General features: G+C 38.7%; 1 protein-coding gene and 1 non-coding gene across 3 annotated transcripts in view; one reads left to right on the top strand and one right to left on the bottom strand.

Annotated features, from left to right (window-relative positions):
- PTPN11 (protein tyrosine phosphatase non-receptor type 11) overlaps positions 1 to 21,340 on the top strand; it is a 67,976-nt gene that overhangs the window by 13,405 nt on the left and 33,231 nt on the right. The window contains exons 2-6 of one of the 2 annotated variants that reach the window (XM_052654415.1): positions 4,466 to 4,588; positions 9,526 to 9,717; positions 11,430 to 11,622; positions 14,387 to 14,503; positions 15,155 to 15,268. In XM_052654415.1, the coding sequence (XP_052510375.1) occupies positions 4,466 to 4,588; positions 9,526 to 9,717; positions 11,430 to 11,622; positions 14,387 to 14,503; positions 15,155 to 15,268 (739 nt within the window). Of the gene's footprint in view, positions 1 to 4,465; positions 4,589 to 9,522; positions 9,718 to 11,429; positions 11,623 to 14,386; positions 14,504 to 15,154; positions 15,269 to 21,340 lie in introns of both variants that reach the window. The other variant, XM_052654414.1, reaches the window with a different exon arrangement.
- On the bottom strand, positions 8,886 to 8,989 carry LOC128062678 (U6 spliceosomal RNA). The gene has a single exon (XR_008200832.1). It is a non-coding gene; the product is annotated as a U6 spliceosomal RNA (small nuclear RNA).

The following is a 21,340-nucleotide window of genomic DNA, read 5'->3' as shown; positions in this document are numbered from 1 at the left end:
TGTTGTTTGTTGCATGAAATCTAGCATTCTATTCATACTACATCAAACAAGTAGAATCAAAATGTCATAAATTTTTTAGCTAGGCAAAAATATATATAGAAGTTTTCTAAAATACATATATTATACATGTATATATAGACATGTAATTATGTGTATAATACATATATGGCTATATATGAAAAAATGGAAAACAGAGACTAAATAAAATGGGAGCACTGAATATGAAATAGATAAAGTGAAACAAGCTAGATAAAAAGTAAAAGATAATCGTATAGTCCAGTTGCTCTGCAACATGGCTGCTCATTATAAACACATCTGGAGAAAAAAAGCAATACCTGGGCATTTGTATTTTTCAAAAAATTCTAAGATAATTCTGATGTGCATCTGGATTTTAAAAAGTGATCACAGGTTTTTCTGTTAAATGGTAGTTTTGCTGATATAGAATTCTATTATTTTCTGTAGACCAATCATGATACAATGGTATTAAGTTGTAATACTTCTACTTTATAGGAGTTACTGTTTTCTTTTCTTTGTGACCTAATATATCTGATCAGTTTTTATGAAAACTCTCTGGGCACCAGGGAAGAATATGTGACTATTATCAAGGTGTGGAATTCAACATATGCGCAATGTATCTACCATATTGTTTACGTTGTTTAGATTTTCTATCTCTCACCTATTTTCTTAGTCTGTTTTCTTTTGTATTAGATGTGGACTATTAAAATCTTCTGTTATTAGTGTGTTTCCTTGCATCTCCTATAGTTTTTGCTCCATAAAGGTGATTGTACATAAATATTCATAGATTTGTTGTTTGTTAATTTTTTTAATAGATAGCAACCTCATCTACATTGTTATGATTGATAGGTTTGGTATCAATTCTATCATAATATTTTATACTTACAGTTGACCCTTGAACAACACAAGTTTGAATTGCACAGGTCTACTTAAACATAGATTTCCCTCAATAAGTATGTGCTACAGTACAATACAGTCTGCAGCTGGTTGAAATCATGTGGTTGGAAGCAGAACAGTGGGTATGGAGGGCTGTGTATAAAGTTAAATATGGATTTTCAACTGTGTAAGGATCAGTGCCTCTAATCCCCAAGTTTTTCACGGGTCTTGTGTGTAATAGTGTTTCCTTGCATTGTTTGTCTCAAGATGTGTGTGTGTATAATTTTTTTCTAAGATGTGTAGTGTATTTAAAAGTTTTTTGTTGAAAATAGTTTTTTGGAAGGTTTGTGTCTTTTTTCTTAATTCTAGTACTTAACACCCCTCTGTTTGGTTATTTAACTTTCATTATCAGGCTTATCAGATTTTTTTCATTTCCTTTAAATACCCATCTGTTGCCTATTGCCTATATAGCAGTGGGGCTTCCCTGGTAGCTCAGCTGGTAAAGAATCTGCCTGCAACGCAGGAGACTCTGGTTCTGGTTTGATTCCTGGATTGGGAAGGTCTGTGGGAGAAGGAATAGGCTACCCACTCCAGTATTCTTGCCTGGAGAATTCCATGGACAGAGGAGCCTGGAAGGCTACAGTCCCTGGGGTCACAAAAGAGTTGGACATGACTGAGTGACTTTCACTTTCACTATACAGCAGTGAGGTTTTTATTTTGGCGGTGTTGGGTCTCAGTTGTGGCACTGGGGAATCTTTCCTGGCAACACACAGACTCTTTAGCTGTGGAGATCAAGAGGACTCATGTGGGATCCTAGTTCCCCAACAATGAGGTTTTTATTGTTTTCCCTTTCCCGTTTTCTGGTTGTAGTATTTCTGCTATGTGACAATATGTAACTACTGTGCATTAGCCTTCTACTCCCCTTCCAGTCTTTGTTTCAGTTGTCCGTGTACACTTACAGATTATTAAATGCCCACTGTCAGGTATTTTGTCAATGTTGCTTGTTACCATTTGCTTAAATGAAGTTTATCCTTTAGGAGATTCATCAGGAAAGACTGATATGTGCAGCATTCCCTTAGTTCTTGTATGTTGAAACTTGTTTTTTTCTATAGCTTTGATAGTTGAAGGATAACTTGGCTGGATATAAAATTCTTGGTTTACACTTTTCTTTCATTGTGTTTTTAAAAAAATTCTTGTTCATTTGTCAACTTGCTGTATATGTTGACTTTGAAAAGTCGGATGCTAGTCTCATTTGTTTCCTGTAGCAAGTTATTTGATTTTCCTGCAGGCACTGAAGATTTTTTTTCCCATTTGTTTTTAAAGTGTAATAGTTTCATTAGAACAAGAGTCAGAGTGACTGTTCTGGGCTAATTTTCCTAAGTACCTGGTGACACTTTTCAGTGTATATGTCCACATCTTATTTATTGTCTCAATTTATTTTTTAAAATTTTAATATATTTATTTAGTTATTTATTTTTGGTTGTGCCAAGTCTTTGTTGCTTTGCAGGCTTTTTGCTAGTTGCAGTGAACTGGGGCCATTCTCCAGCTGTGGTTCCTGGACTTCTCATTGTGATGGCTTCTCTTGTTACAGAGCATGCTCTCTAGCACACACAGACTTCAGTAGTTGTGACACGTGGGCTCAGTAGCTGTGGGTTTAGAGCTCAGGCTCAGTAGTTGTGACACATTCCTAGCTGCTCTGCAGCACGTGGGATTTTCCTAGATCAGGGATCACACCCATGTCTCCTGCATTGGCAGGAGGATTCTGTTGCATGTTTTTTTTTTTCTTGGTTATATGTGTGTTCCCCCACTCAGCTTCAGACTACCACATCAAGTAATATGTTATTTTGTAGCCAAAAGCAAAAGAGATTTGACATTCTAACTGGCTTATATAGGTAGACAAATTGAATGTTAATGTAAGATTTTCACTGTACTTTTTGAAAAGTTATAAGTAACTGGAAACCCTCTGTTATTGCTTTTTGATTCCCTAGGGCTGTGAGGACTCAGGTGGGAACCACAGATCAAAGAAATCAAAGAAAAAAAAAGAGTTTAGTAATCATGCTGTGTGCTAAAGTATGGGATGTTGGGATGATAGGTATATATAACTTGAGGTTGAGTTTTCCTGGGGTAAAATTCCATCTTGATTTTTTGACAGGCTCTCAGAGGGAGTGAAAAGCCAACTAATATATACATATTTTTTTCACCTGAGCCCTGTGATTTTTCTCTGGGACAATCAGAGTGATGTTTAGACTTTCCCCCAAATGCTCGGAAGATACAGTAGGAAAAATTAAAAAGAAAATAAATTTCAGTTAATGTAAATAACAGGAGTGTTGGTAGGCTATGTCTGAATTCTTGCCTTTTCTGATTATTCCTTGTCAGAACAGTCTTACATTTATTATTATGATTGGCAGTAATAATATCTAACCTTAGTGCGTAATATAGATGCACTCTCGGATGACTAAGCATCTCGTATTTAGCACATGCCAAATCCAACACCTGAGTTTCCTCTCCCCACCTTTTTCCCTTGTCTTGTACACAGTACCTCCAACTTTCTACTTACCCAGACCTGAAACCCAGGCATCTTTCTTACTGTTTTCTCTTTTCCGCATCTCATTTGTTAATAAGGAAATCCTGTTGGCTGCCTTCAGAGTATTCCCAGTTGGACTGTTTATCACTGCTCCTTCTGCCACCTTGGTCCTTGGTACCATCGTCTCTTGCGTGGATTATCACAGGAGCTTATTTAACTGATCTGTGTGCTTCTGTCCTTGCATGATAGCTTAAAGGATGATTTTAAAATGTAAGTCAGGGACTTCCCCGATGGTCCAGTGGCCAAGACTCTGCTCCCAATGCAGGGGACCTGGGTTCGATCCCTGGTCAGGGAACTAGATCCCACATGCTGCAACTAAAAATTCTGTGTGCCACAACTAAAGATCCTGCATGTCACAGTGAATGCTGAAGATTCCTCATGCTGCAACTAAGACCCTGCACAGCCAAATAAAAAAATAAAAAGTAAGTTAGATCATGTTGCTCCTCTGCCTAAAAACCCGGTAGTCCTTTCCCATTTCACACAAAAATAAAGCTGAAGTTTTTACAGTGTCCTCCAAGGCCCTCCCTCATCTGGCTTTTCATTACCTCACTGGCCTCATCTCCTTTCCCTCTGACCCTTGTCTGTTCTGTCCCAAGTTGAACAGGTCAAAAATGGTCTGCCCCTGTGCCCTTTTCTTGTTCCTCCGTTTGCCTGCTGTGCTCCTGTCTTATATGGCTACATGTTACTGCCTTGCTTCTTCCAGATCTGATCAGATACTCCCTTATGGCTGAGGCCGTCCCCAGCCACCCTGAATAAATAGCATCCATGTCAGCCCCAGTCCCGTTAACCATGCCCCCAGCCTCACCGGCTGTGCCAGCGGGATGCCAGGTCCCTACAGAAGGGAAGACAGGGAGAAGGCGGTGATCAGAGAGAGTTGGGGAAAGGTTGTGTTGATATTTTTATCTGCTACTCTTCTCATAGGCATTTTAGCGGCAATGGTGTGGAAAGCAGTGCTTTGTTTTTCATCGCTCTTTTTCTCTCTCTCTCAAGATGGTTTCACCCAAATATCACTGGCGTGGAGGCAGAAAACCTACTGTTGACAAGAGGAGTTGACGGCAGTTTCTTGGCGAGGCCCAGCAAAAGCAACCCTGGCGACTTCACGCTTTCCGTTAGGTGAGTCGGAAGAACAAGAGCACATCCTGAGAGTGCCTGCCAGGTGGGAAATGTTAATACCACATTTGGACAACCTGCTACCCTCATTTAGAGTCTGAAGACCTGTCTGCAGCCCTGTGAGTGAGGCCTTGCCAGTGCCCTGGTCCCCAGATCAGGGGTGATTCAGGCCTGCATGTGGTGTTTTAGGACATGGCCTCCTACGAGTGAGCGGATTAGGGAGTCAGCAGAAAGGGCCTGAAAGGTGGGCTTTTCTTCTCTCTGGAGGGACCACAAAAGGATGAGTTGGAGCAGAGCATAAGTTCTTAAATTGAGCCTGGTTTGATCCCAGTGTAATCCCACACAAGGCGCAGTTCTGGTTCCACTCATCCTGAATTTGGTTCCCTTTCTCTTCTGGTGATTACTGAATGGGGGAAAAAAAAATACTCTTGAAATATTTCTTCAAATAGACTCACAGACATAGAAAACAAACTTAAGGTTACCAAAGGGGGAAGTGGTGGTGGTGGGGGTCTGGGATTAACAGATAAACACTATATTATATATAAAGTAGGTAACAAAGACCTACTGTATAGCTCAGGGAACTGTACTCAGTATCCTGTAATGTTCTATAAGGGAAAAGAATCTGAAAAAAAATGTGTACATAACTGAGCCGCGTTGCTGTACACCTGGAACTAACACAACACTGAATCAGCTATACTTCAAGTAAAAAGAGAAAGAAAGAGAAGAGTTTCTTGAGATCCCTTTTCTTTTTCAAGAAATAAAGCATCACTGAGGAAGTTGTGGTGCCGTTTGTTCCCCTGTCCAGTCCCATTCCCCTCGCTCTTTCCTCAGAGGAAACCACCATCAAGAGGCTGGCATATCTCTTTCCTGAACATGTTTTTATGCTGTACTGCATTTGTCCTATGTGTGAATGATATGCAGTTGGTTTGTGTGTTTTTAGAATTCATATCCCTGGCTTTATAACGTATGCATTCTGCGACTTCCTTGAAAATTTTTTTTTTTTTAAATTCTGTGCTGGGACATATAGATCTAATTATCAATTTTAATGGCTGTATAATACTTGAATGGTGTGAATATACCACAATTTATCCCATCCCCTATTGTCGGACACTAAGTTATCTTTACTATGTTTAAAATTGTTTTGAACAGTATGGCCAGCCTATCCTGTTGCATGTCTCTTTGAGCCCACATGGGAGAGTTTTTTCTTGAAATTGAGTTTCTCTTATATACTCTCATATTCTCCTTGCTCTAGCTCATTCCAGGAGCCAGATCCGAACTGCTCTATGAATTTTCTTTTGTTGTTATTATTTTTTTAAAAAAAAGTAAGGAAAATGTGCTCTCAGGATTTATCTAGGACCCTTTTGGGACTTGAGAAGTCCCTTTTTGATGGGTATTAGTTTCTCTAGGAGCCCATGTTGTCATTAGCTTTTACTTCTGTTTTGCTCCCAGGAGTGGGCAGAAGCCTTCGTGAGTTTTCAGGCCTTGTCTTAGCACAGACCTCTAACCTACAGTTGAGTGACATTTGACTTACAAGAGTTTGCATGGAGATTATATAATAGTAATGATGATGAGGAGGAGGAAGAGGAGGATGGTAGCAAACATTACTGAGGACTTGACACATCCCAGGCCATCTTGCTAAGCACCGTGTTTCATTTTATTTAATCTCTCCAGTAACCTAAGAATAAATACCACTTTATTAAGTCCTAAGAATAAATACCACTATCTCCAGCTTTGAGGTGAGTAAGCTGAAGCTCAACGGTCAAGTTAGAAAGCTGGTCTCGTACCTAGTAGGCAGCAGAGCCAGGACTACAGAACTGGTGAGGGTTTTTTTTTTTAATTTACTTTTCCTCAGCTTTTTATTCTGAGCAATTTCAGGTCTATCGGAAAGTCAAAATGTGAATACCGTGAACACCCGCAGTCTCTTTACCTGTTATTATAACATTTCACTGTGTTTGCTCTTTCTTTTTATGAGTGTGTGTGTGTGTATACTCCTTCTACCAAACCTTTTGAAAATAAGTTGCAAATGTCAGGATGCTTATTTTTAACCTCTCAATATTGTTAGTTCAGTGTGCATGTCCTATGAACAAGGATATCCTGTATAATTACAATATCATTAATATTATATATGAGAAATTTTAACATTGATTCAATGTTATCTAACGTACAGTCCCTGTTCAAATTTCTCTCTTCATTTCAATCGTGGCTTGTGAAGCCATCCCTTTATGTCACATCAGAAAGCACAGAATATCTGTTTGTCTTATCTTTTGGTGTTTGTTCTCTTGCAGTGTTACTTCTTTTAGGCCCTTGTAGTAGACAGAGCTGGAGAGTAAATATATATTTGAAAGCAAATTTTGAATATATCAACATCAATACATACATGAATATATATCAAGCCAAGTTAGATAGTTCCAGTTCAACACCAGCTTCTTCACCTCTTCTCATTCCATATTTGCATTTCCCTTCACTTATAGCGAGAACCCTGTTTTATAGCCGCATCAGTGTATGACCTCATTTGCCCAATCCTATAATAGGAAAATAGCTTCAGAATGACTATACCACTATCATTTCTAATTACAGACATTTCTAATTAAGTAAAGTTCATGATTTCCCTGGAGTCTTTTTTGTTCTTAGAATATACCCCAATAAGGGTGTACTGTTAGTACTGTTTTCAAAAGCTACAGGAATTAATTTTCTGTGTAGTTATGAACTTACTATGAAGTCAGATTCATTTCTTTCTGTATTCATTTTTGGTTATGCACTCATTTTTTTATGTATATGATAAATATGGTTTCTTGTATATATGATATAATAGACACTGAGATATGTGTATATGTGTATGCATGACATGTTTATTGTTCTAGTTTTCTGCAGGTGATCTAAACTTTCTGTTATGCGCCCATGCTAGTTAGTCAAGGAAGATACCCAGTTTTAATTTTGAGCAAAAAAAATACAGAAAAATACATAAATTTATGTACAATTACCCATGTTGTGTTTATTGCCAGTCATTTTTTTCTTCAAAGTAAAATATAAAGTAAAGCAAAGTTTCCTCTTTTTCACCACGCTTTCTGCTGTTCTTTTCTTTCCCAGAAATAACTACTGTCTGAGTTTGGTATATTTCTTTCTAGTTCATTTTAAAAAGGGTACATATAATAAATAATGGAACATAAAAATAATAAAATGTAAACATAATTATATGTATGTCTGTGGTCTGTGTCATGAATAATATATGGTATGACTTGTGTACATTCTGAAATTTTCATAAATGGTACATGCTAAGCATATCGTTCTGCATTGTGCTTCTTTCATGCTCTATCATGTATATTTATGTATATATACATTTTTTTTTTTGGCTGCACAGCAAGGCTTGCCGATCTTGGTTCCCTGACCAGGTACCGAACCTGGGCCCCAGGAGTTAAAGCACCAAGTCCTAACCACTATACCATCAGGGAATTCCTAATATTGTATTTTTTAGATCCACCTATGTTGCTTTATATTGATCTAGTCCATAACTGAAATATCTGTTTTTGTGTTCTTAAGATTAGAGATAGAAAGCTCATGTGCTAAATTAGAATCAGGTGTAGCTGGAGGAGAGACTTGAAGTAAGTCTTTTTTACATGGAAAAGATTGTTACCACACATTAGAAGTAGATATCGTTGTTAACATTGTAGGGTACTTTTTCATACTTTGTTCCCATTTTGCTTTATCTTTGGATAAAGATAGTAGTGTTTATATTTAACAGAGGCCTCCGTCGATAATGTTGTAGGGTCAGACTAAAAAATATAGGTTAGTGGCTATCATTTTGGGATTGCCAGACTTCTTGGGTCCACAAAGATGATTATGAGTAACGAGGTATATTTAGTAGTTCGGAAAACCAAACGGAAAATCATCAGACTGCCTAGGCTAACTAAAATACCAAGTTTTAGAAACTTTTGGCCAGTGTGTTACATCAGTTCAGTGGGTTGACATATTAGCCGTCTCATTTTGGAACCTGTGTCAGTTATATGTCTTTAAAATGATTTTTAAAGATACAGTTATGTATGATATCTTGAAGTGTATCGTGAGACGAGTTTTGACTAGTGTACTTATTAATGTAACCAAAACTCCACAGTCAAAATCTTGACTATTTCTTTCACCCTCGAAAGTCCCTTTGTGCTCCTTTCTAATTTTCCTCCCGCTAAGAGGTCAGCAATATTAATATTCTTTTTTCTATCCCCATTGACTAGCTTATTTGACAGTAATATATAAATGAAGTCATACAGTATATTTTCTTTTGTGTCTGACTTCTCCCTCTCTTTTTTTTAAAATTATGAAACGCTTCACGAATTTGCATGTCATCTTTGCGCAGGGGCCATGCTAATCTTTGTACCGTTCCAATTTTAGTATATGTGCTGCCAAAGTGAGCACTGGCTTCTTTGTCATAACCTAATGTTTTAGAGATTGACCTATGTTGTTTGTGAATGGTTCTGTGTCTCTCTTTGTAAATTCCTATATGATATTCCATTGTATGACTGTTTGTATACATTTTGGTGATAAATATTTGATTTTTCATTCTTCTGCTACTACAAAGAGGCCGCAGTGAATATTCTTGAGCCAATCTTTTGGTAGCCATGAAGTTTCATTTTTAGAGGGCAAAATACTTAAGAGCGGGTTTACTGAATTACTGTTTAATTCTAATGATACTCATCTTGATTAGTGATGAGAAAAATGATTGCCCCTTAATATACACAGAACCCTTTGTGTTGAAATGGTTGACTGTGTGGTTATTTTTCACTCAATGCATTTGTTTTAAAAAAGCATAAACTTGTACCTTCTTTGGGTTTGTTTCAGTTAGGTGAAATCTAATAATGAATGTGAGATCCGTATTTACTAGTGTAGCTCTTTATTTGTCTCCCCACCCCCCCCACCCCCCACCCCGTCTTTCTAATGGACTATTTTAGAAGAAATGGAGCTGTCACCCACATCAAGATTCAGAACACTGGTGATTACTATGACCTGTACGGAGGAGAGAAATTTGCCACTTTGGCTGAATTGGTCCAATATTACATGGAACATCATGGGCAATTGAAAGAGAAGAATGGAGATGTCATTGAGCTCAAATATCCTCTCAACTGTGCCGATCCTACCTCTGAAAGGTCAGTTCTGGTTCTGTAACTGTGGAGCCTGTGTCTCTTCCGTGTCACAGGTGTGATGTGAATGCATCATGGGGGTTTGGCTTCTATCTGTTTATTAATCTTAAAATCTTAAAAATCTCATAATCTTAAAAGTTTTACTAAAGTATCAGTGGTAGGATCAGTTTACTCTCAGAGTGGCCTTTTTTTGCAAAAGCTTCAGTCACTATTACTGAGAACTCATAGAAGTCTCAGACAGTTCCTGTATAGATTATACTTGGTACATGCAATAATTTTAAGATTATTAAATTTGAATGTTACTGAACTTTGAGAGTTAGGAGAGGAAAACAAACACTAATGGAAACACCAAAACGGTAGTAGTTCCCTGTAGCTGCTGACTAGCTGTTCAGCAGTGCCACCAACAGATGTCAGTTTAAGCTCAGAAGTGGGAAAGCAGAGAACTCAGCCGGTTCAGATTGTTCATAAGTTCTTTGATGTTATATCCACGAATGTGGGGGAATGACCTTGCTTAGAGGGAATTGTATTATTTCTGAGATCTTTCCCTTGTTTTGGAACTAAGCTGATGAAAGCTGGGGCTTGATTTATTTGTATTGATTTTATTGGTTTTCTTCTGCATTCTCGGTCTCCTTTCTGACTCAATACCAAATCAGGGTCTCTTAATTAGGTTTGTATATTTTCCGTCTTCAGATAGGTTTCTTCTCTTTATACCTTCATGTCATTGTTATTTTATGCTGATCATTTGTTTGCCAGCCAGATTATTAAGCTAAAGACTGTCAGCCAACTCTCTGCAGTTTATTTCTTAATTTTACTGTCTTTGGCTGAGAGTGGATGAAAAATATCTTGATACATATACCTTCAGTGATGAGCGATTAGCACTACGTGCAGATCATACTTGTTTCCTCACCAAGATCCTGAGGGAAAAAGCCACATTATTAATATGACTATGTTAAGATATTTTCTATAGTAACTTAGAGTAGTATTTTCTCAAAGTCTGACCTCAGACCGCCTACATTAGGACTCTAATGTGCTAGTTAAAAATGCAAATTGCTGGGCCCCATTCTGACTTAGTGTATTGGTATCTCTGCTTGTAAGGTATGAGAGTTCACATCGTTAGCCCAGTCCTTTGCCTCTACTTCAGGTCTCATGTGCATTAAAATTTGAAATGATAACCCAGCGGATAGTCCAAATACGTGAACAGCAAACTTGGAGGCTCTTGAAGTATAAGTTGAAAATCTGGAAAAGCTTGGAATGTTTGAATTCATTTCTAACGAAGATCCCTTTTTTATGGAGTGTTTGCATGCCAAAGCAAGGGCAAACATTCACATGATTCTCTGTCACTACCATAACTCTCTATTATAATTTCTTTAAATGACTGTGATTAAATAGTTGGTCATTTTAGGGTTGGGCAGTGGAGAAATGGCAGACTGCCTTTTTAAAAGATGAGGGATTTAAAAGAAAATAAGGAAGATTGAGAATATTTGTGTTCAAATGACTGTGGGCTCATTTAAGGAATTTAATGGTTACTCATAACGTCTTTATCCTTTTTCCTGCATGCTGGGGATGCAGGTTCAGTCTTGAATGGGATGGATCAGTCTCTTGGACGAATGTGTCTATTTTAAATTGTTTTGAGAGATGACTGTGGATGGTAGTTTTATAAAAGGATGTTGTGAACTCATTGCAGAACTCAATTGATTGTCATTAAAAAAAAAAATTAGGTGGTTTCATGGACACCTCTCTGGGAAAGAAGCAGAAAAATTATTAACTGAAAAAGGAAAACATGGTAGCTTTCTTGTGCGCGAGAGCCAGAGCCACCCTGGAGATTTTGTTCTCTCTGTCCGAACTGGAGATGACAAAGGGGAGAGCAATGATGCCAAGTCTAAAGTGACCCACGTCATGATCCGCTGTCAGGTAAAGCCCCAGCTGAACCGTGAGTCTTCTGAAATGTCATCTTTGGGTGGTTTTTCAATTGGGAGAAGACCAACACCATTTCCTGCAAAGTCAGGTTTTCTTTGTTCATTTAGGCGAGGGCTTCTACACTTTGAGTACCTTGTTAATTATAACTGTTTCATCATTTCATGGCTTTATTGTATTACTTATTTCCTGTGTGTCTCTAGCAAGTCACCTTCTGCCCTGTGGTATCTTTTTAAATTTTTTTTGGATGCACCACGTGGCTTGCAGAATCTTGAACCCTGGTCCTTGGTGGTGAAAGTGTGGAGTGCTAACCACTGGGCTGCCAGGGAATTCCCAGCCCCACAGTATCTCAATCTACTTGGACATGGTTGCAGCTGTAATCTGCCTCCATCTGAATTTCTAAAGCGATGGCCTCAGCTCCTCCCTTGGGTTGGCATAGTATAGCCTGTGACTACATGTGATTTCATATCAGTTAAGGCTGGGAGAATTGAACTCACCATTTCTTGTTTTTAATGTGGTGGCTAGACTGAGGAGGTTAGGTTTTTGGTCAACTACATTAAACTTTGTTTTGACATAGGTTTTTTTTTTTTAAGTTTAGTTGGAGGCTAATTACTTTACAATATTGTAGTTGTTTTTGCCATACATTCACATGAATCAGCCATGGGTATACATGTGTTCCCCATCCTGACCCTTCCTCCCACGTCCCTCCCCATCCCATCCCTCAGGGTCATCCCAGTGCACCAGCCCTGAGCACCCTGTCTCATGCATCGAACCTGGACTGGCAATCTATTTCATATATGATAATATACATTGACATAGTTTCTTAAATAGTAACTGTGTATTCACTTATTGCTTTGGTTTTTTAATAAGATTAAAAAAAAAACCAGCTTTATTGAGATATAATTCACACACCATGAAATTCACTCTTTTTAGGGTGGACAGTTTGGTGTTTTTTTTTTTTTTTTACTATATTTACAAATTATGCATCCAGTAACAATAATTCCAGAATATTCTCATCACCCCGAAAAGAAACTGTTCTTTACCAGTCACTCCCTATCTTTCCCCCTCTCCCCGACTCTTGGCAGCCACTAATCTCTTCATTTCAATGGATTTGCCTGTTTGGGGTGTTTTATATAGATGGACTCACGTAATATGTGGCCTTTTGTGACAGACTTCTTTTACTTAGCATGTTTCTCAAGACTTATCCATATTGTAGCATGTGTCAGTAAACTCTTTCTGTTGTCATACTTTCTGTCGTATAGATATATACCACATTTTGTTTATCCATTAAACAACTGATGGGCATTTTGGCTATCATGAATAATGCATTTATGTAAAAGTTTTCATGATATTCTCTATTTGATGAGACATGATGTTCATATTTTCTTTTAATTTGTATAGTTTCCTTTATTATACTAGCTGGTTTAAAGTTTTGTCTATACTTTCTCAAGGACAATTTCTACTGAATGCTTTCCTCCCATTCCCAAAATATGGTCCACAGTTTCCTGTTTCTTTGCATGGCTCATGAGTTTTTTTTGGAAACTAGACATTTTATTTTTTAAAACTTTGAAATTTGTATTGGAGTATAGCCATTTAACAATGTTGTGATAGTTTCAGGTGGACAGCAAAGTATTTTACTTATTAAAAAAATTTCCCCCATGCCATATGGCTTGTGGGATCGAAGTTCCCCAACCAGGGATTGAATCTGGGCCCTCTGCAGTGGAAACTTGGAGTCCTAACCACTGGACTACCAGGAAATTCTTGGAAACTAGACAGTTAAAGCAATATTATGTGGCAGCTCTGGAAATCTGATGTCCTCCTTTCCCAGGGTTTGTTGTTGCTGCTTTTTATTGTTCCTATAGTTGTTGCTGTTTGTATGTTTATTGACTTTCCTATATTCTTTGTCATGTGGGGCCACTGATGTCTCTGCTTGGGTAGCATAGTGATCACCTGATGGTTGGACAGAGATTTCCTTAAATGCCGTGAAACATTAAATCTCCCAGACTGTGCCAGCATAGCTGTGTGTGTGTGTGTGTGTGTGTGTGTGTGTGTGTGTGTGTGTTGGGGCACGTCTGCTTTTAGTGTTCTGATACCTTAAAACTCAGCCTTAGCCTTCACTTCCTGCTTTTACACAACCACACGTCTGCTTTTAGTGTTCTGATACCTTAAAACTCAGCCTTAGCCTTCACTTCCTGCTTGTACACAACCTCAGAATCAGCCAGAGATAAAGATTAGGGCCTTTTTGGATCTTTCCTGAACTTTACATAGCCCTGCACGTGCACATGTCCTTCTAGATTCTCAAGAGTATGTTGGAGGTTTTCAGAGCCCGCTACGGACGTTGCCTGGATTTTCCTTTTAGGTTTTTGCTCAGTCTCTTATAAAGCACTGACTGGTATTGCTGCCTCAGGCAGCTGTGATATTAAACAAGTTGCTGCAGATTGTTTTGGGGAGATCCCCTGAAGGCAGGGCTAAATAGGCTCTAAGTCAGGTTCAAAGACAAGCTCTGAAAACAGGGAGCTGCTAAACAGATCACGTAGTGATAATTCTCTGGGGACTGGTCTGGACAGTGTTCCAGTTTCATCTTGTCTGCTCCAGTTGTGCTGAGCTGCTTCGTTTTCCCAGCTACTGCGGTTATGAAGCCATCGGTTTTCAAGACTACCAAGTCGGGGGAGAGTTAGTCTCTATACTTGAGTTGGGAAAAGCAGTCATTTAACCTAAAGGTCATGAGCATAATTTTTTTTGTTGTTTTTTATCATTAAAGGAACTGAAATATGATGTTGGTGGAGGAGAACGGTTTGACTCTTTGACAGACCTCGTGGAGCATTACAAGAAGAATCCTATGGTAGAAACATTGGGCACAGTACTACAACTCAAACAGGTAAGCATATTGGAAAGCTAAACTCCACCTCCTTATACAATTAAAGAAGTCCCAACATAAAATATTCCAGATGGAAGTAGAATAGTATCATAAACCTCCATGTACTCATCATCCAGCTTCAAGTATATCAACTCATCAAGTCTTGTTTCATTTATTAGTCCACTCACTACGTTCTTCCGTAGTATTTGTACACGAATTTTAGACATTACATCATTTTCATGACTGTTTTCATATATAATTCAAAAGGCCTTACGGAGTTTTAAAGCAAAGTTTTGATAAAGTTTTCATTGTAAATCCAGCTTTGATTATCTTTAGGTGATCATTGCTTTTCACTTGGGAGTTACTACTATTTTAAAACTCACTCATTACTTAGTGGCAAATGACATCATCTCTAACATGTGGTCTATTTATAAAGAAAAATAGGTTCAAATTTATATCAGCAGAGTAAAGTATGTGGAGATTCAAGAAAGGTATTTCCTGACTGAACAGAAAGGAAAGTGAAACTGTGTTTGAAAACTTTTATTGTGAATACTGTGAACTTCCTGTCCTTGCTTTTATGAATGCCAACATAGAAGTCTTTTTTTTTTTTTGCATTGATGCTTTTTTCTGTAATACTTTCTTCATTTTGCACCGACTGCTGAATTTGATTAGCCCCTCAACACAACTCGTATCAATGCTGCTGAAATAGAAAGTCGGGTTCGAGAACTAAGCAAATTAGCTGAGACCACAGATAAAGTCAAACAAGGCTTTTGGGAAGAATTTGAGGTAAGTTATGAAAAAAAATTTTTTTACATGATTTATTAAATCCTAATCTTAGTGGAAGGGAAGATAGTCTTGTGTTTGGGATTGGATCTCAAATACTCACTTGGATCTGCAGCTCTTCTTAATTTGGTCGTTGATTGACATGGAGCAAGTTGCTGAGGGGGCTTTTTCAAAAAAGTTGGCGTTATGTTCTAGGAGAAAGGAGTTGGCAGTTAATATTAAATGAATGAGCCATTTGGCTCATGGATTTGGCTCTTTTGGTTTGGACTGCTGGCAAAATCCCAGAAACATAAAAGTACCTAATTCTTCGGAAGATTTCCAGCATTGGCTGGGGTCTTCAGGAAGAATATATAGCTTTGCTGCAGCGAATAAGTAAAAGACAGCTCGATGTGGCTTTAATCTGGGAGCTTATACCTTTTATAAGGTATAATCTGGAAGTTTATACCTTTTCAGAGATTAACTGATTTCTTTCCTGAAACCAGCTTGGGTAGGAGAATGTCCACAGTGGGAGTGGGCTGTGTCCCTGTTGCATTGAGATGTGTCACCGTTGTAACCTTGTTCTCTCCCTTGTCATCCCTTTGACAGAAAACGTCCTGAAAAACAATTGTGTGCGTGTGTGCTGTATCTATCTTCATAGTTACCTTTAAGCAGCATGCCTAGTAACCAGCAGAAGCTCCATAAATGTTTGTTGAATGAGTATTTACATTTAGCTAATATTTATGTTATTATATTATTGTTATTCTGTTTATGGGAATGATCATTACACACTTTTTGTAGGACTTCGAGTGAGTGAAGTCGCTCAGTCGTGTCCAACTCTTTGCGACCCCATGGACTAGTAGCCTACCAGGCTGCTCCCTCCATGGGATTCTCCAGGCAAGAGTACTAGAGTGGGTTGCCATGGACTTTAGGATTCATAAATATCTGTGGAATGAATGAACAAGTAAATGGCCACATGGAGTCCTTTTAACCACCATATGTCAGATCACCTTGGCAAGATATTATTTCCATTTTACAGATGAGGGAAGAGCCTTCAGGCTCAGAGAGGCTGAGTAAATTGTCCAACATTCTGTACCACGAACCTTGATTGAATTGCAGCACTCAGGGTGGGTACAGAATAGAACAGTCATGGTCTTTGCTGTGTGTTCCTGACCAGGGATTTGACCTCATGTTTATTCCTTTGTACCAGCATTGGGCTAGTCACCATGGACACCCTGGTGAACAAGATGGACAGGGTTTTGTCTTTAAGGAACTTTGAGTTGAGAGATGGATAAGAACAGAAATTTCAGAGATCTTACATCAGAGTTTGAATGAAAAACCTATTTTTTAAAAAGACTTTTTATTATGTAAAATTTCAAATATATACAAGTGCAGAGAGAATCATCTGCTTGTAGTAGTATATACCTGTCACCCAACATTAACAATTGATGTTACCTGGCCAGTCTTTTTACACTACATTCCACTTATAATGAAGAGTCATCACATAGTAGTCATTGTTCTCATTATGCTAGTTGTCTCTTGTTGTTGTTGTTGGATCATTTTTCAGATACGTTCCCCCTGGATCTCTGTTTTAAAATCCTAAGGCTCTAAATGTTCTCATGTGGGAGGTTCTAAGAACAGGCTAGCACCCCCACCTCCCCCTTCTTTCTTTCTTGGCTGTGCTGCACGGCATGTGGGATCTTCGTTCCCCAAGCAGGGATCCAACCCATGCACCCTGCATTGGGAGCATGCAGTCTTAACCACTGGACCACCAGGGAAGTCCCCTGTATTTTTTGTAGGTTGGTCTATCTAGAAGCTTCGTCAGATCCAGTTTTTCCTCAGCAGGACTGCATATATGTTGGTGTGTCAGGAGGTGCTTGTCACCAAAGACAAGATAAATGTTTGATTCTCTTCCTTTTTACTAAGTAGTTTTCAAAATAGCATTCTCCAAAAAAAATTTTTCTATCAATATGTGCTCATGGATTTTAAAAAAACGTTCTGTACGTCTTTATTTTTACTTTATTTTTGCATTGGCACCTTACATTTTAATTTTTATTCTTTATTTATGGCTGTGCAGGGGTCCTACGTTGCTGTGCATGGTCTTTCTCTAGCTGTGACAAGCGGAGGCTGCTCTGTAGTTGGGGCGCGCAGGCTTCTCAGTGTCGTGGCTTGTCTTGTAGCGCAGCACGGTCTCTAGGTGCACGGACTTCAGTAGTCGTGGCTCACAGGCTGGGGCTTAGTAGTTGTGGGCATATGGGCCTAATTGCTCCGCAGCATGTGAGATCCTCCCAGACCGGGGATCGAACTGGTGTCCAGTGCGTCGCAAAGTGGGTTCTTACCCACTGGACTACCAGAGGAGCCCTACTCATGAATTTTTAACACATTCAGTGTGCGTCTGTTTACGGCATTCATCATCATTTTTGTTGCTCAAATTATTTTAGCTTTTGCCACTGGGAGCTTCTGCAAGTGGCTTCTACTCCTTCCTGTACCACTCTAGTAGTTTTTGCTAGATTCCTTAACTTTGTGGTTTAATAAATTGTTACAGGTAATACATTTCCCATATCAGAACTGGAATCAGTCATTTCTCTAAGGAGTGAGTTAGCTTCTCTCTTTCCTCCCTTTTTTCCCTTCCTTTCTTGGGAAGTGGTATTTAGAGACTGTAGTCCAGGAGCCAGAAGTGCTTATTGCTATAACGTTGGTTATTGCCTTCTCAGTGGGTGGAGCTAGAAAAAGTTATTTTCTTGAAATAACTTATGAGTCCAGATGAAACTTCCAATTCAAATTTAGGGCTCAGAATTACAGGACTTCCACTACCTGTAATAATATGATTACTGAAAACAGTTTGTTTTCCTAGTTTTTATTTTTTAATCCTTAAGGTAGTTCCTTCAGAGAAATAGAGTCATATTACTGTTCTTTCAATTCATTTGTAATAGTTCTTCTCTATATGGTTATTTTCTAACTGGATATACAGTTAGGTTGTTTCATTTTATATTTGAATTTCAGAAATTTCTTTCTATAAAATTTTATTTGTAATTATATAAAATATTATCTTTGATTCTAAAGTCAGATATAAAAAAATACATTCAAAGAAGTCTATCTTCTATTCCCATCTTTTCCTCCTTATATTTATAGCCCTTTAAAAAAATTGTAGCTTATCATTGCCTTTCAAAAAGCATAAGCAAATATGTATCTGTAATTTCATAACCCATCCTTTTGTGGATAAATAGTTGCAACATTTTACACCCTTTTTTTCCCAGCATTGTCTTTTTGTTACATTGGAGATCCACCGGACAATAGTGTCTACAGATAATCTTCATTCATTTTTACTGCATAATACTCCATTGTGGGGATGTACCATAGTTTATTCAGCTTTTTGATCTGCATTTGGATAGTTTGCAAATGAAAGAAGATACAGTGGATAGCCTTGTGCATGCTTGTTTCTCTTATTTTTGTGGATTATTGTTCATATTAACTTTTTTTTTGGTATTCTGTATTTTTTAAAAAAGTGATGGTTGTTAACTCATCTTTATTCTTTTTTGGCCACGCCACATGGCTTGCTAGATCTCAGTTCCCTGACCAGGGATTGAACTGGGCCACAGCAGTGAAAGCTCTGAAACCTAAGCACTGACTCCCAGGAAACTCCCTACTCATCTTTAATCTTTATTATCTATCCTGCATGATTTTGGTTAGCATGTTTAAAGTCTGAAAAGTACTGTTTCTAATTAAAATTTTAAAATATCAAACCTTTTTGGTAAATGTAAGAAATAATTATAAGAAGTAAATGGTGAGTAATTTTGTAATCTAGACCCATTTTTATATTACACTTTAAAATAACTGGGGCAGTCATTTGCATCAACCACTTTTCCTATAAAATGTGACCGTGTGTGCCTGTGTGGTTAGTCTCTCAGTCATGTCTGACTCTGCGAGCCCGTGGACTGTACCCTGCCAGGCTCCTCTGTCCATGGGGTTTTTCAGGTAAGAATACTGGAGTGGGTTTCTATTTCCTTCTCCGGGGGATCTTCCTGACTCAGGGGTTAAACCTGTGTCTCGTGTCTTCTACACTGGCCGGCAGATTCTTACCACTGAGCCACCAGGGAAACTAAAGTGACTATGGACTTTTAAAAAATTATAGCAGCCAATTGGGTATCTGGTGCATTGGGTATCTGGATTCGTTAAGTTCACTTAGGCAATGCTTAAAGAAACTAAGTCCTTCCTGCCGCTTGTGGCAGCAGGGAGTTTTTCCTGATCCCATTGGTAGGGTTAGGATAAGAACTTAGAAGGAAGGTGCCTAACCTGACCTTTCTGGCCATGGAAAGAAGATTGACTCTAAATGTTCACCTGATGGTTTCACTCCGTGACATGTCAAATTAAGTTCATGTTTTATATATTATTAACAACAAAATGAGGGAGAACTGAGTTGGCTTTCAGGGGAAGTGGGAGAGAAACAAGATCATGTCTGAACTCTCCTATATCCTCTTCAGAGGTCAGGCTGGGGTGATGAATTGTCAGGCACTCAGTCAGGGCATTATCGTTTCATTTAAACTGAAGCTAGATCCAAACAGCTGGTGGCCTGCTTTCTAGATCTCTTATGTACCTGCTTCTTAAATCCAGTCAATTTTTTAAAAAAATGCCCTTTAAAGTTGGGGCCAGGGGAATAAGGCTGGGAACAGAGCGAACAATTATAGAAGAACTTAGGTCTGTGGAAGCAGAAACTCATTAAAATCTTAAGTCCTCTGAAGGTAAAGCTTGATCCAACAGCAAGGTATTATTTTAGTGGTTGTACCTTAGTTTTTTCCCAGAAGGTGATAAATTTGGGATTAGTTCCTTCTTACTGTGTGTTCTATGGTCTTTAGAGTCAACCAGAGCTCTAAATTGCAGTGCCTTTGAGAATTTAGCTCTGATGGGTACATTTTGTTTGTCTGTATGCCAGGCTTCTGGTTTTCTGTAAAATTCTGAGTGTTCTTTCAGCTATTTCTCCCAGAAGACACTTACAAATTACTTCCGATCTTGATGCATCTTAAAATACACAAAGTCTCTTCTGAAACTCTTTGGTTCTTTCCTCCTTTGCTCCTGAAATAAATTCAGATTGATGGTTTTCTTCTAGGTCATGTGGTGTGATCAGAATGTTGCAAACCCAAGCTTTGATTTTTCTTCCCTGTAGATTCTCCATCTTCTTTTCTTTCTCCCCCACCTTTCTTTTTTTAAAAAACCACATTTACTGTGGTAAAATGAGTGTGCCCTTTTCTGTAAACATCTTGTGTCTCTTGCATATCTCTGCTCATGACTGCGAAGAGGTGGACAATATTTCTAGATTTGGTGAAATGAACTAAAGTTCTGTTAAAATGAGACTGACACTAAATAAATGAACAGGTAGGTTATGATCCTGCCATTTTGTCCCTGTGATGTGCAAGTGACCTGAAACCTGAATTCACCACCTGTGTATCATGCATGAGAGTGTGTGTGCTAAGTTGCTTCAGTCGTGTCCAACTCTGTGACCCCATGGACTGTAGCCGTCCAGGCTCCTCTGTCCATGGGATTCTCCAGGCAAGAATACTGGAGTGGGGTGCCATTTCCTCCTCCAGGGAATCCTTCTGACCCAGGGATCAGACCTGCTCCTCTTACATCTCCTTCACTGGTTCAGTTCAGATTAGTTGCTCAGTTGTGTCCGACTCTTTGTGACCCCATGGACCGCAGCACACCAGGATTCCCTGTGCCATCACCAGCTCCCGGAGCTTGTTCAAACTCATTTCCATCGAGTCAGTGGTGCCATCCAACCATCTTATCCTCTGTTGCCTCCCTTCTCATCCTGCCTTCAGTCTTTCCCAGCATCAGGGTCTTTTCCAGTGAGTCAGTTCTTTGCATCAGGTGGCCAAAGTATTGGAGTTTCAGCTTCAGCATCAATCCTTCCAATGAACATTCAGGACTGATTTCCTTTAGGATTGATTGGTTTGATCTCCTTGCAGTCCAAGCGATTCTCAAGGGTCTTCTCCAGCACAACAGCTCAAAAGCATGAATCCTGCATTGGTAGGTGGGTTCTTTACCACTAGCACCACCTGGGAAGCCCATTATGAGTTATGGTTTTGTTCAAATGAAACTGTT

The sequence above is a fragment of the Budorcas taxicolor genome, chromosome 17 (assembly GCF_023091745.1).
Source record: "Budorcas taxicolor isolate Tak-1 chromosome 17, Takin1.1, whole genome shotgun sequence".
In the NCBI taxonomy this organism is placed as follows: domain Eukaryota; kingdom Metazoa; phylum Chordata; class Mammalia; order Artiodactyla; family Bovidae; genus Budorcas; species Budorcas taxicolor.
This window is presented reverse-complemented; position numbering and strand designations above follow the sequence as displayed.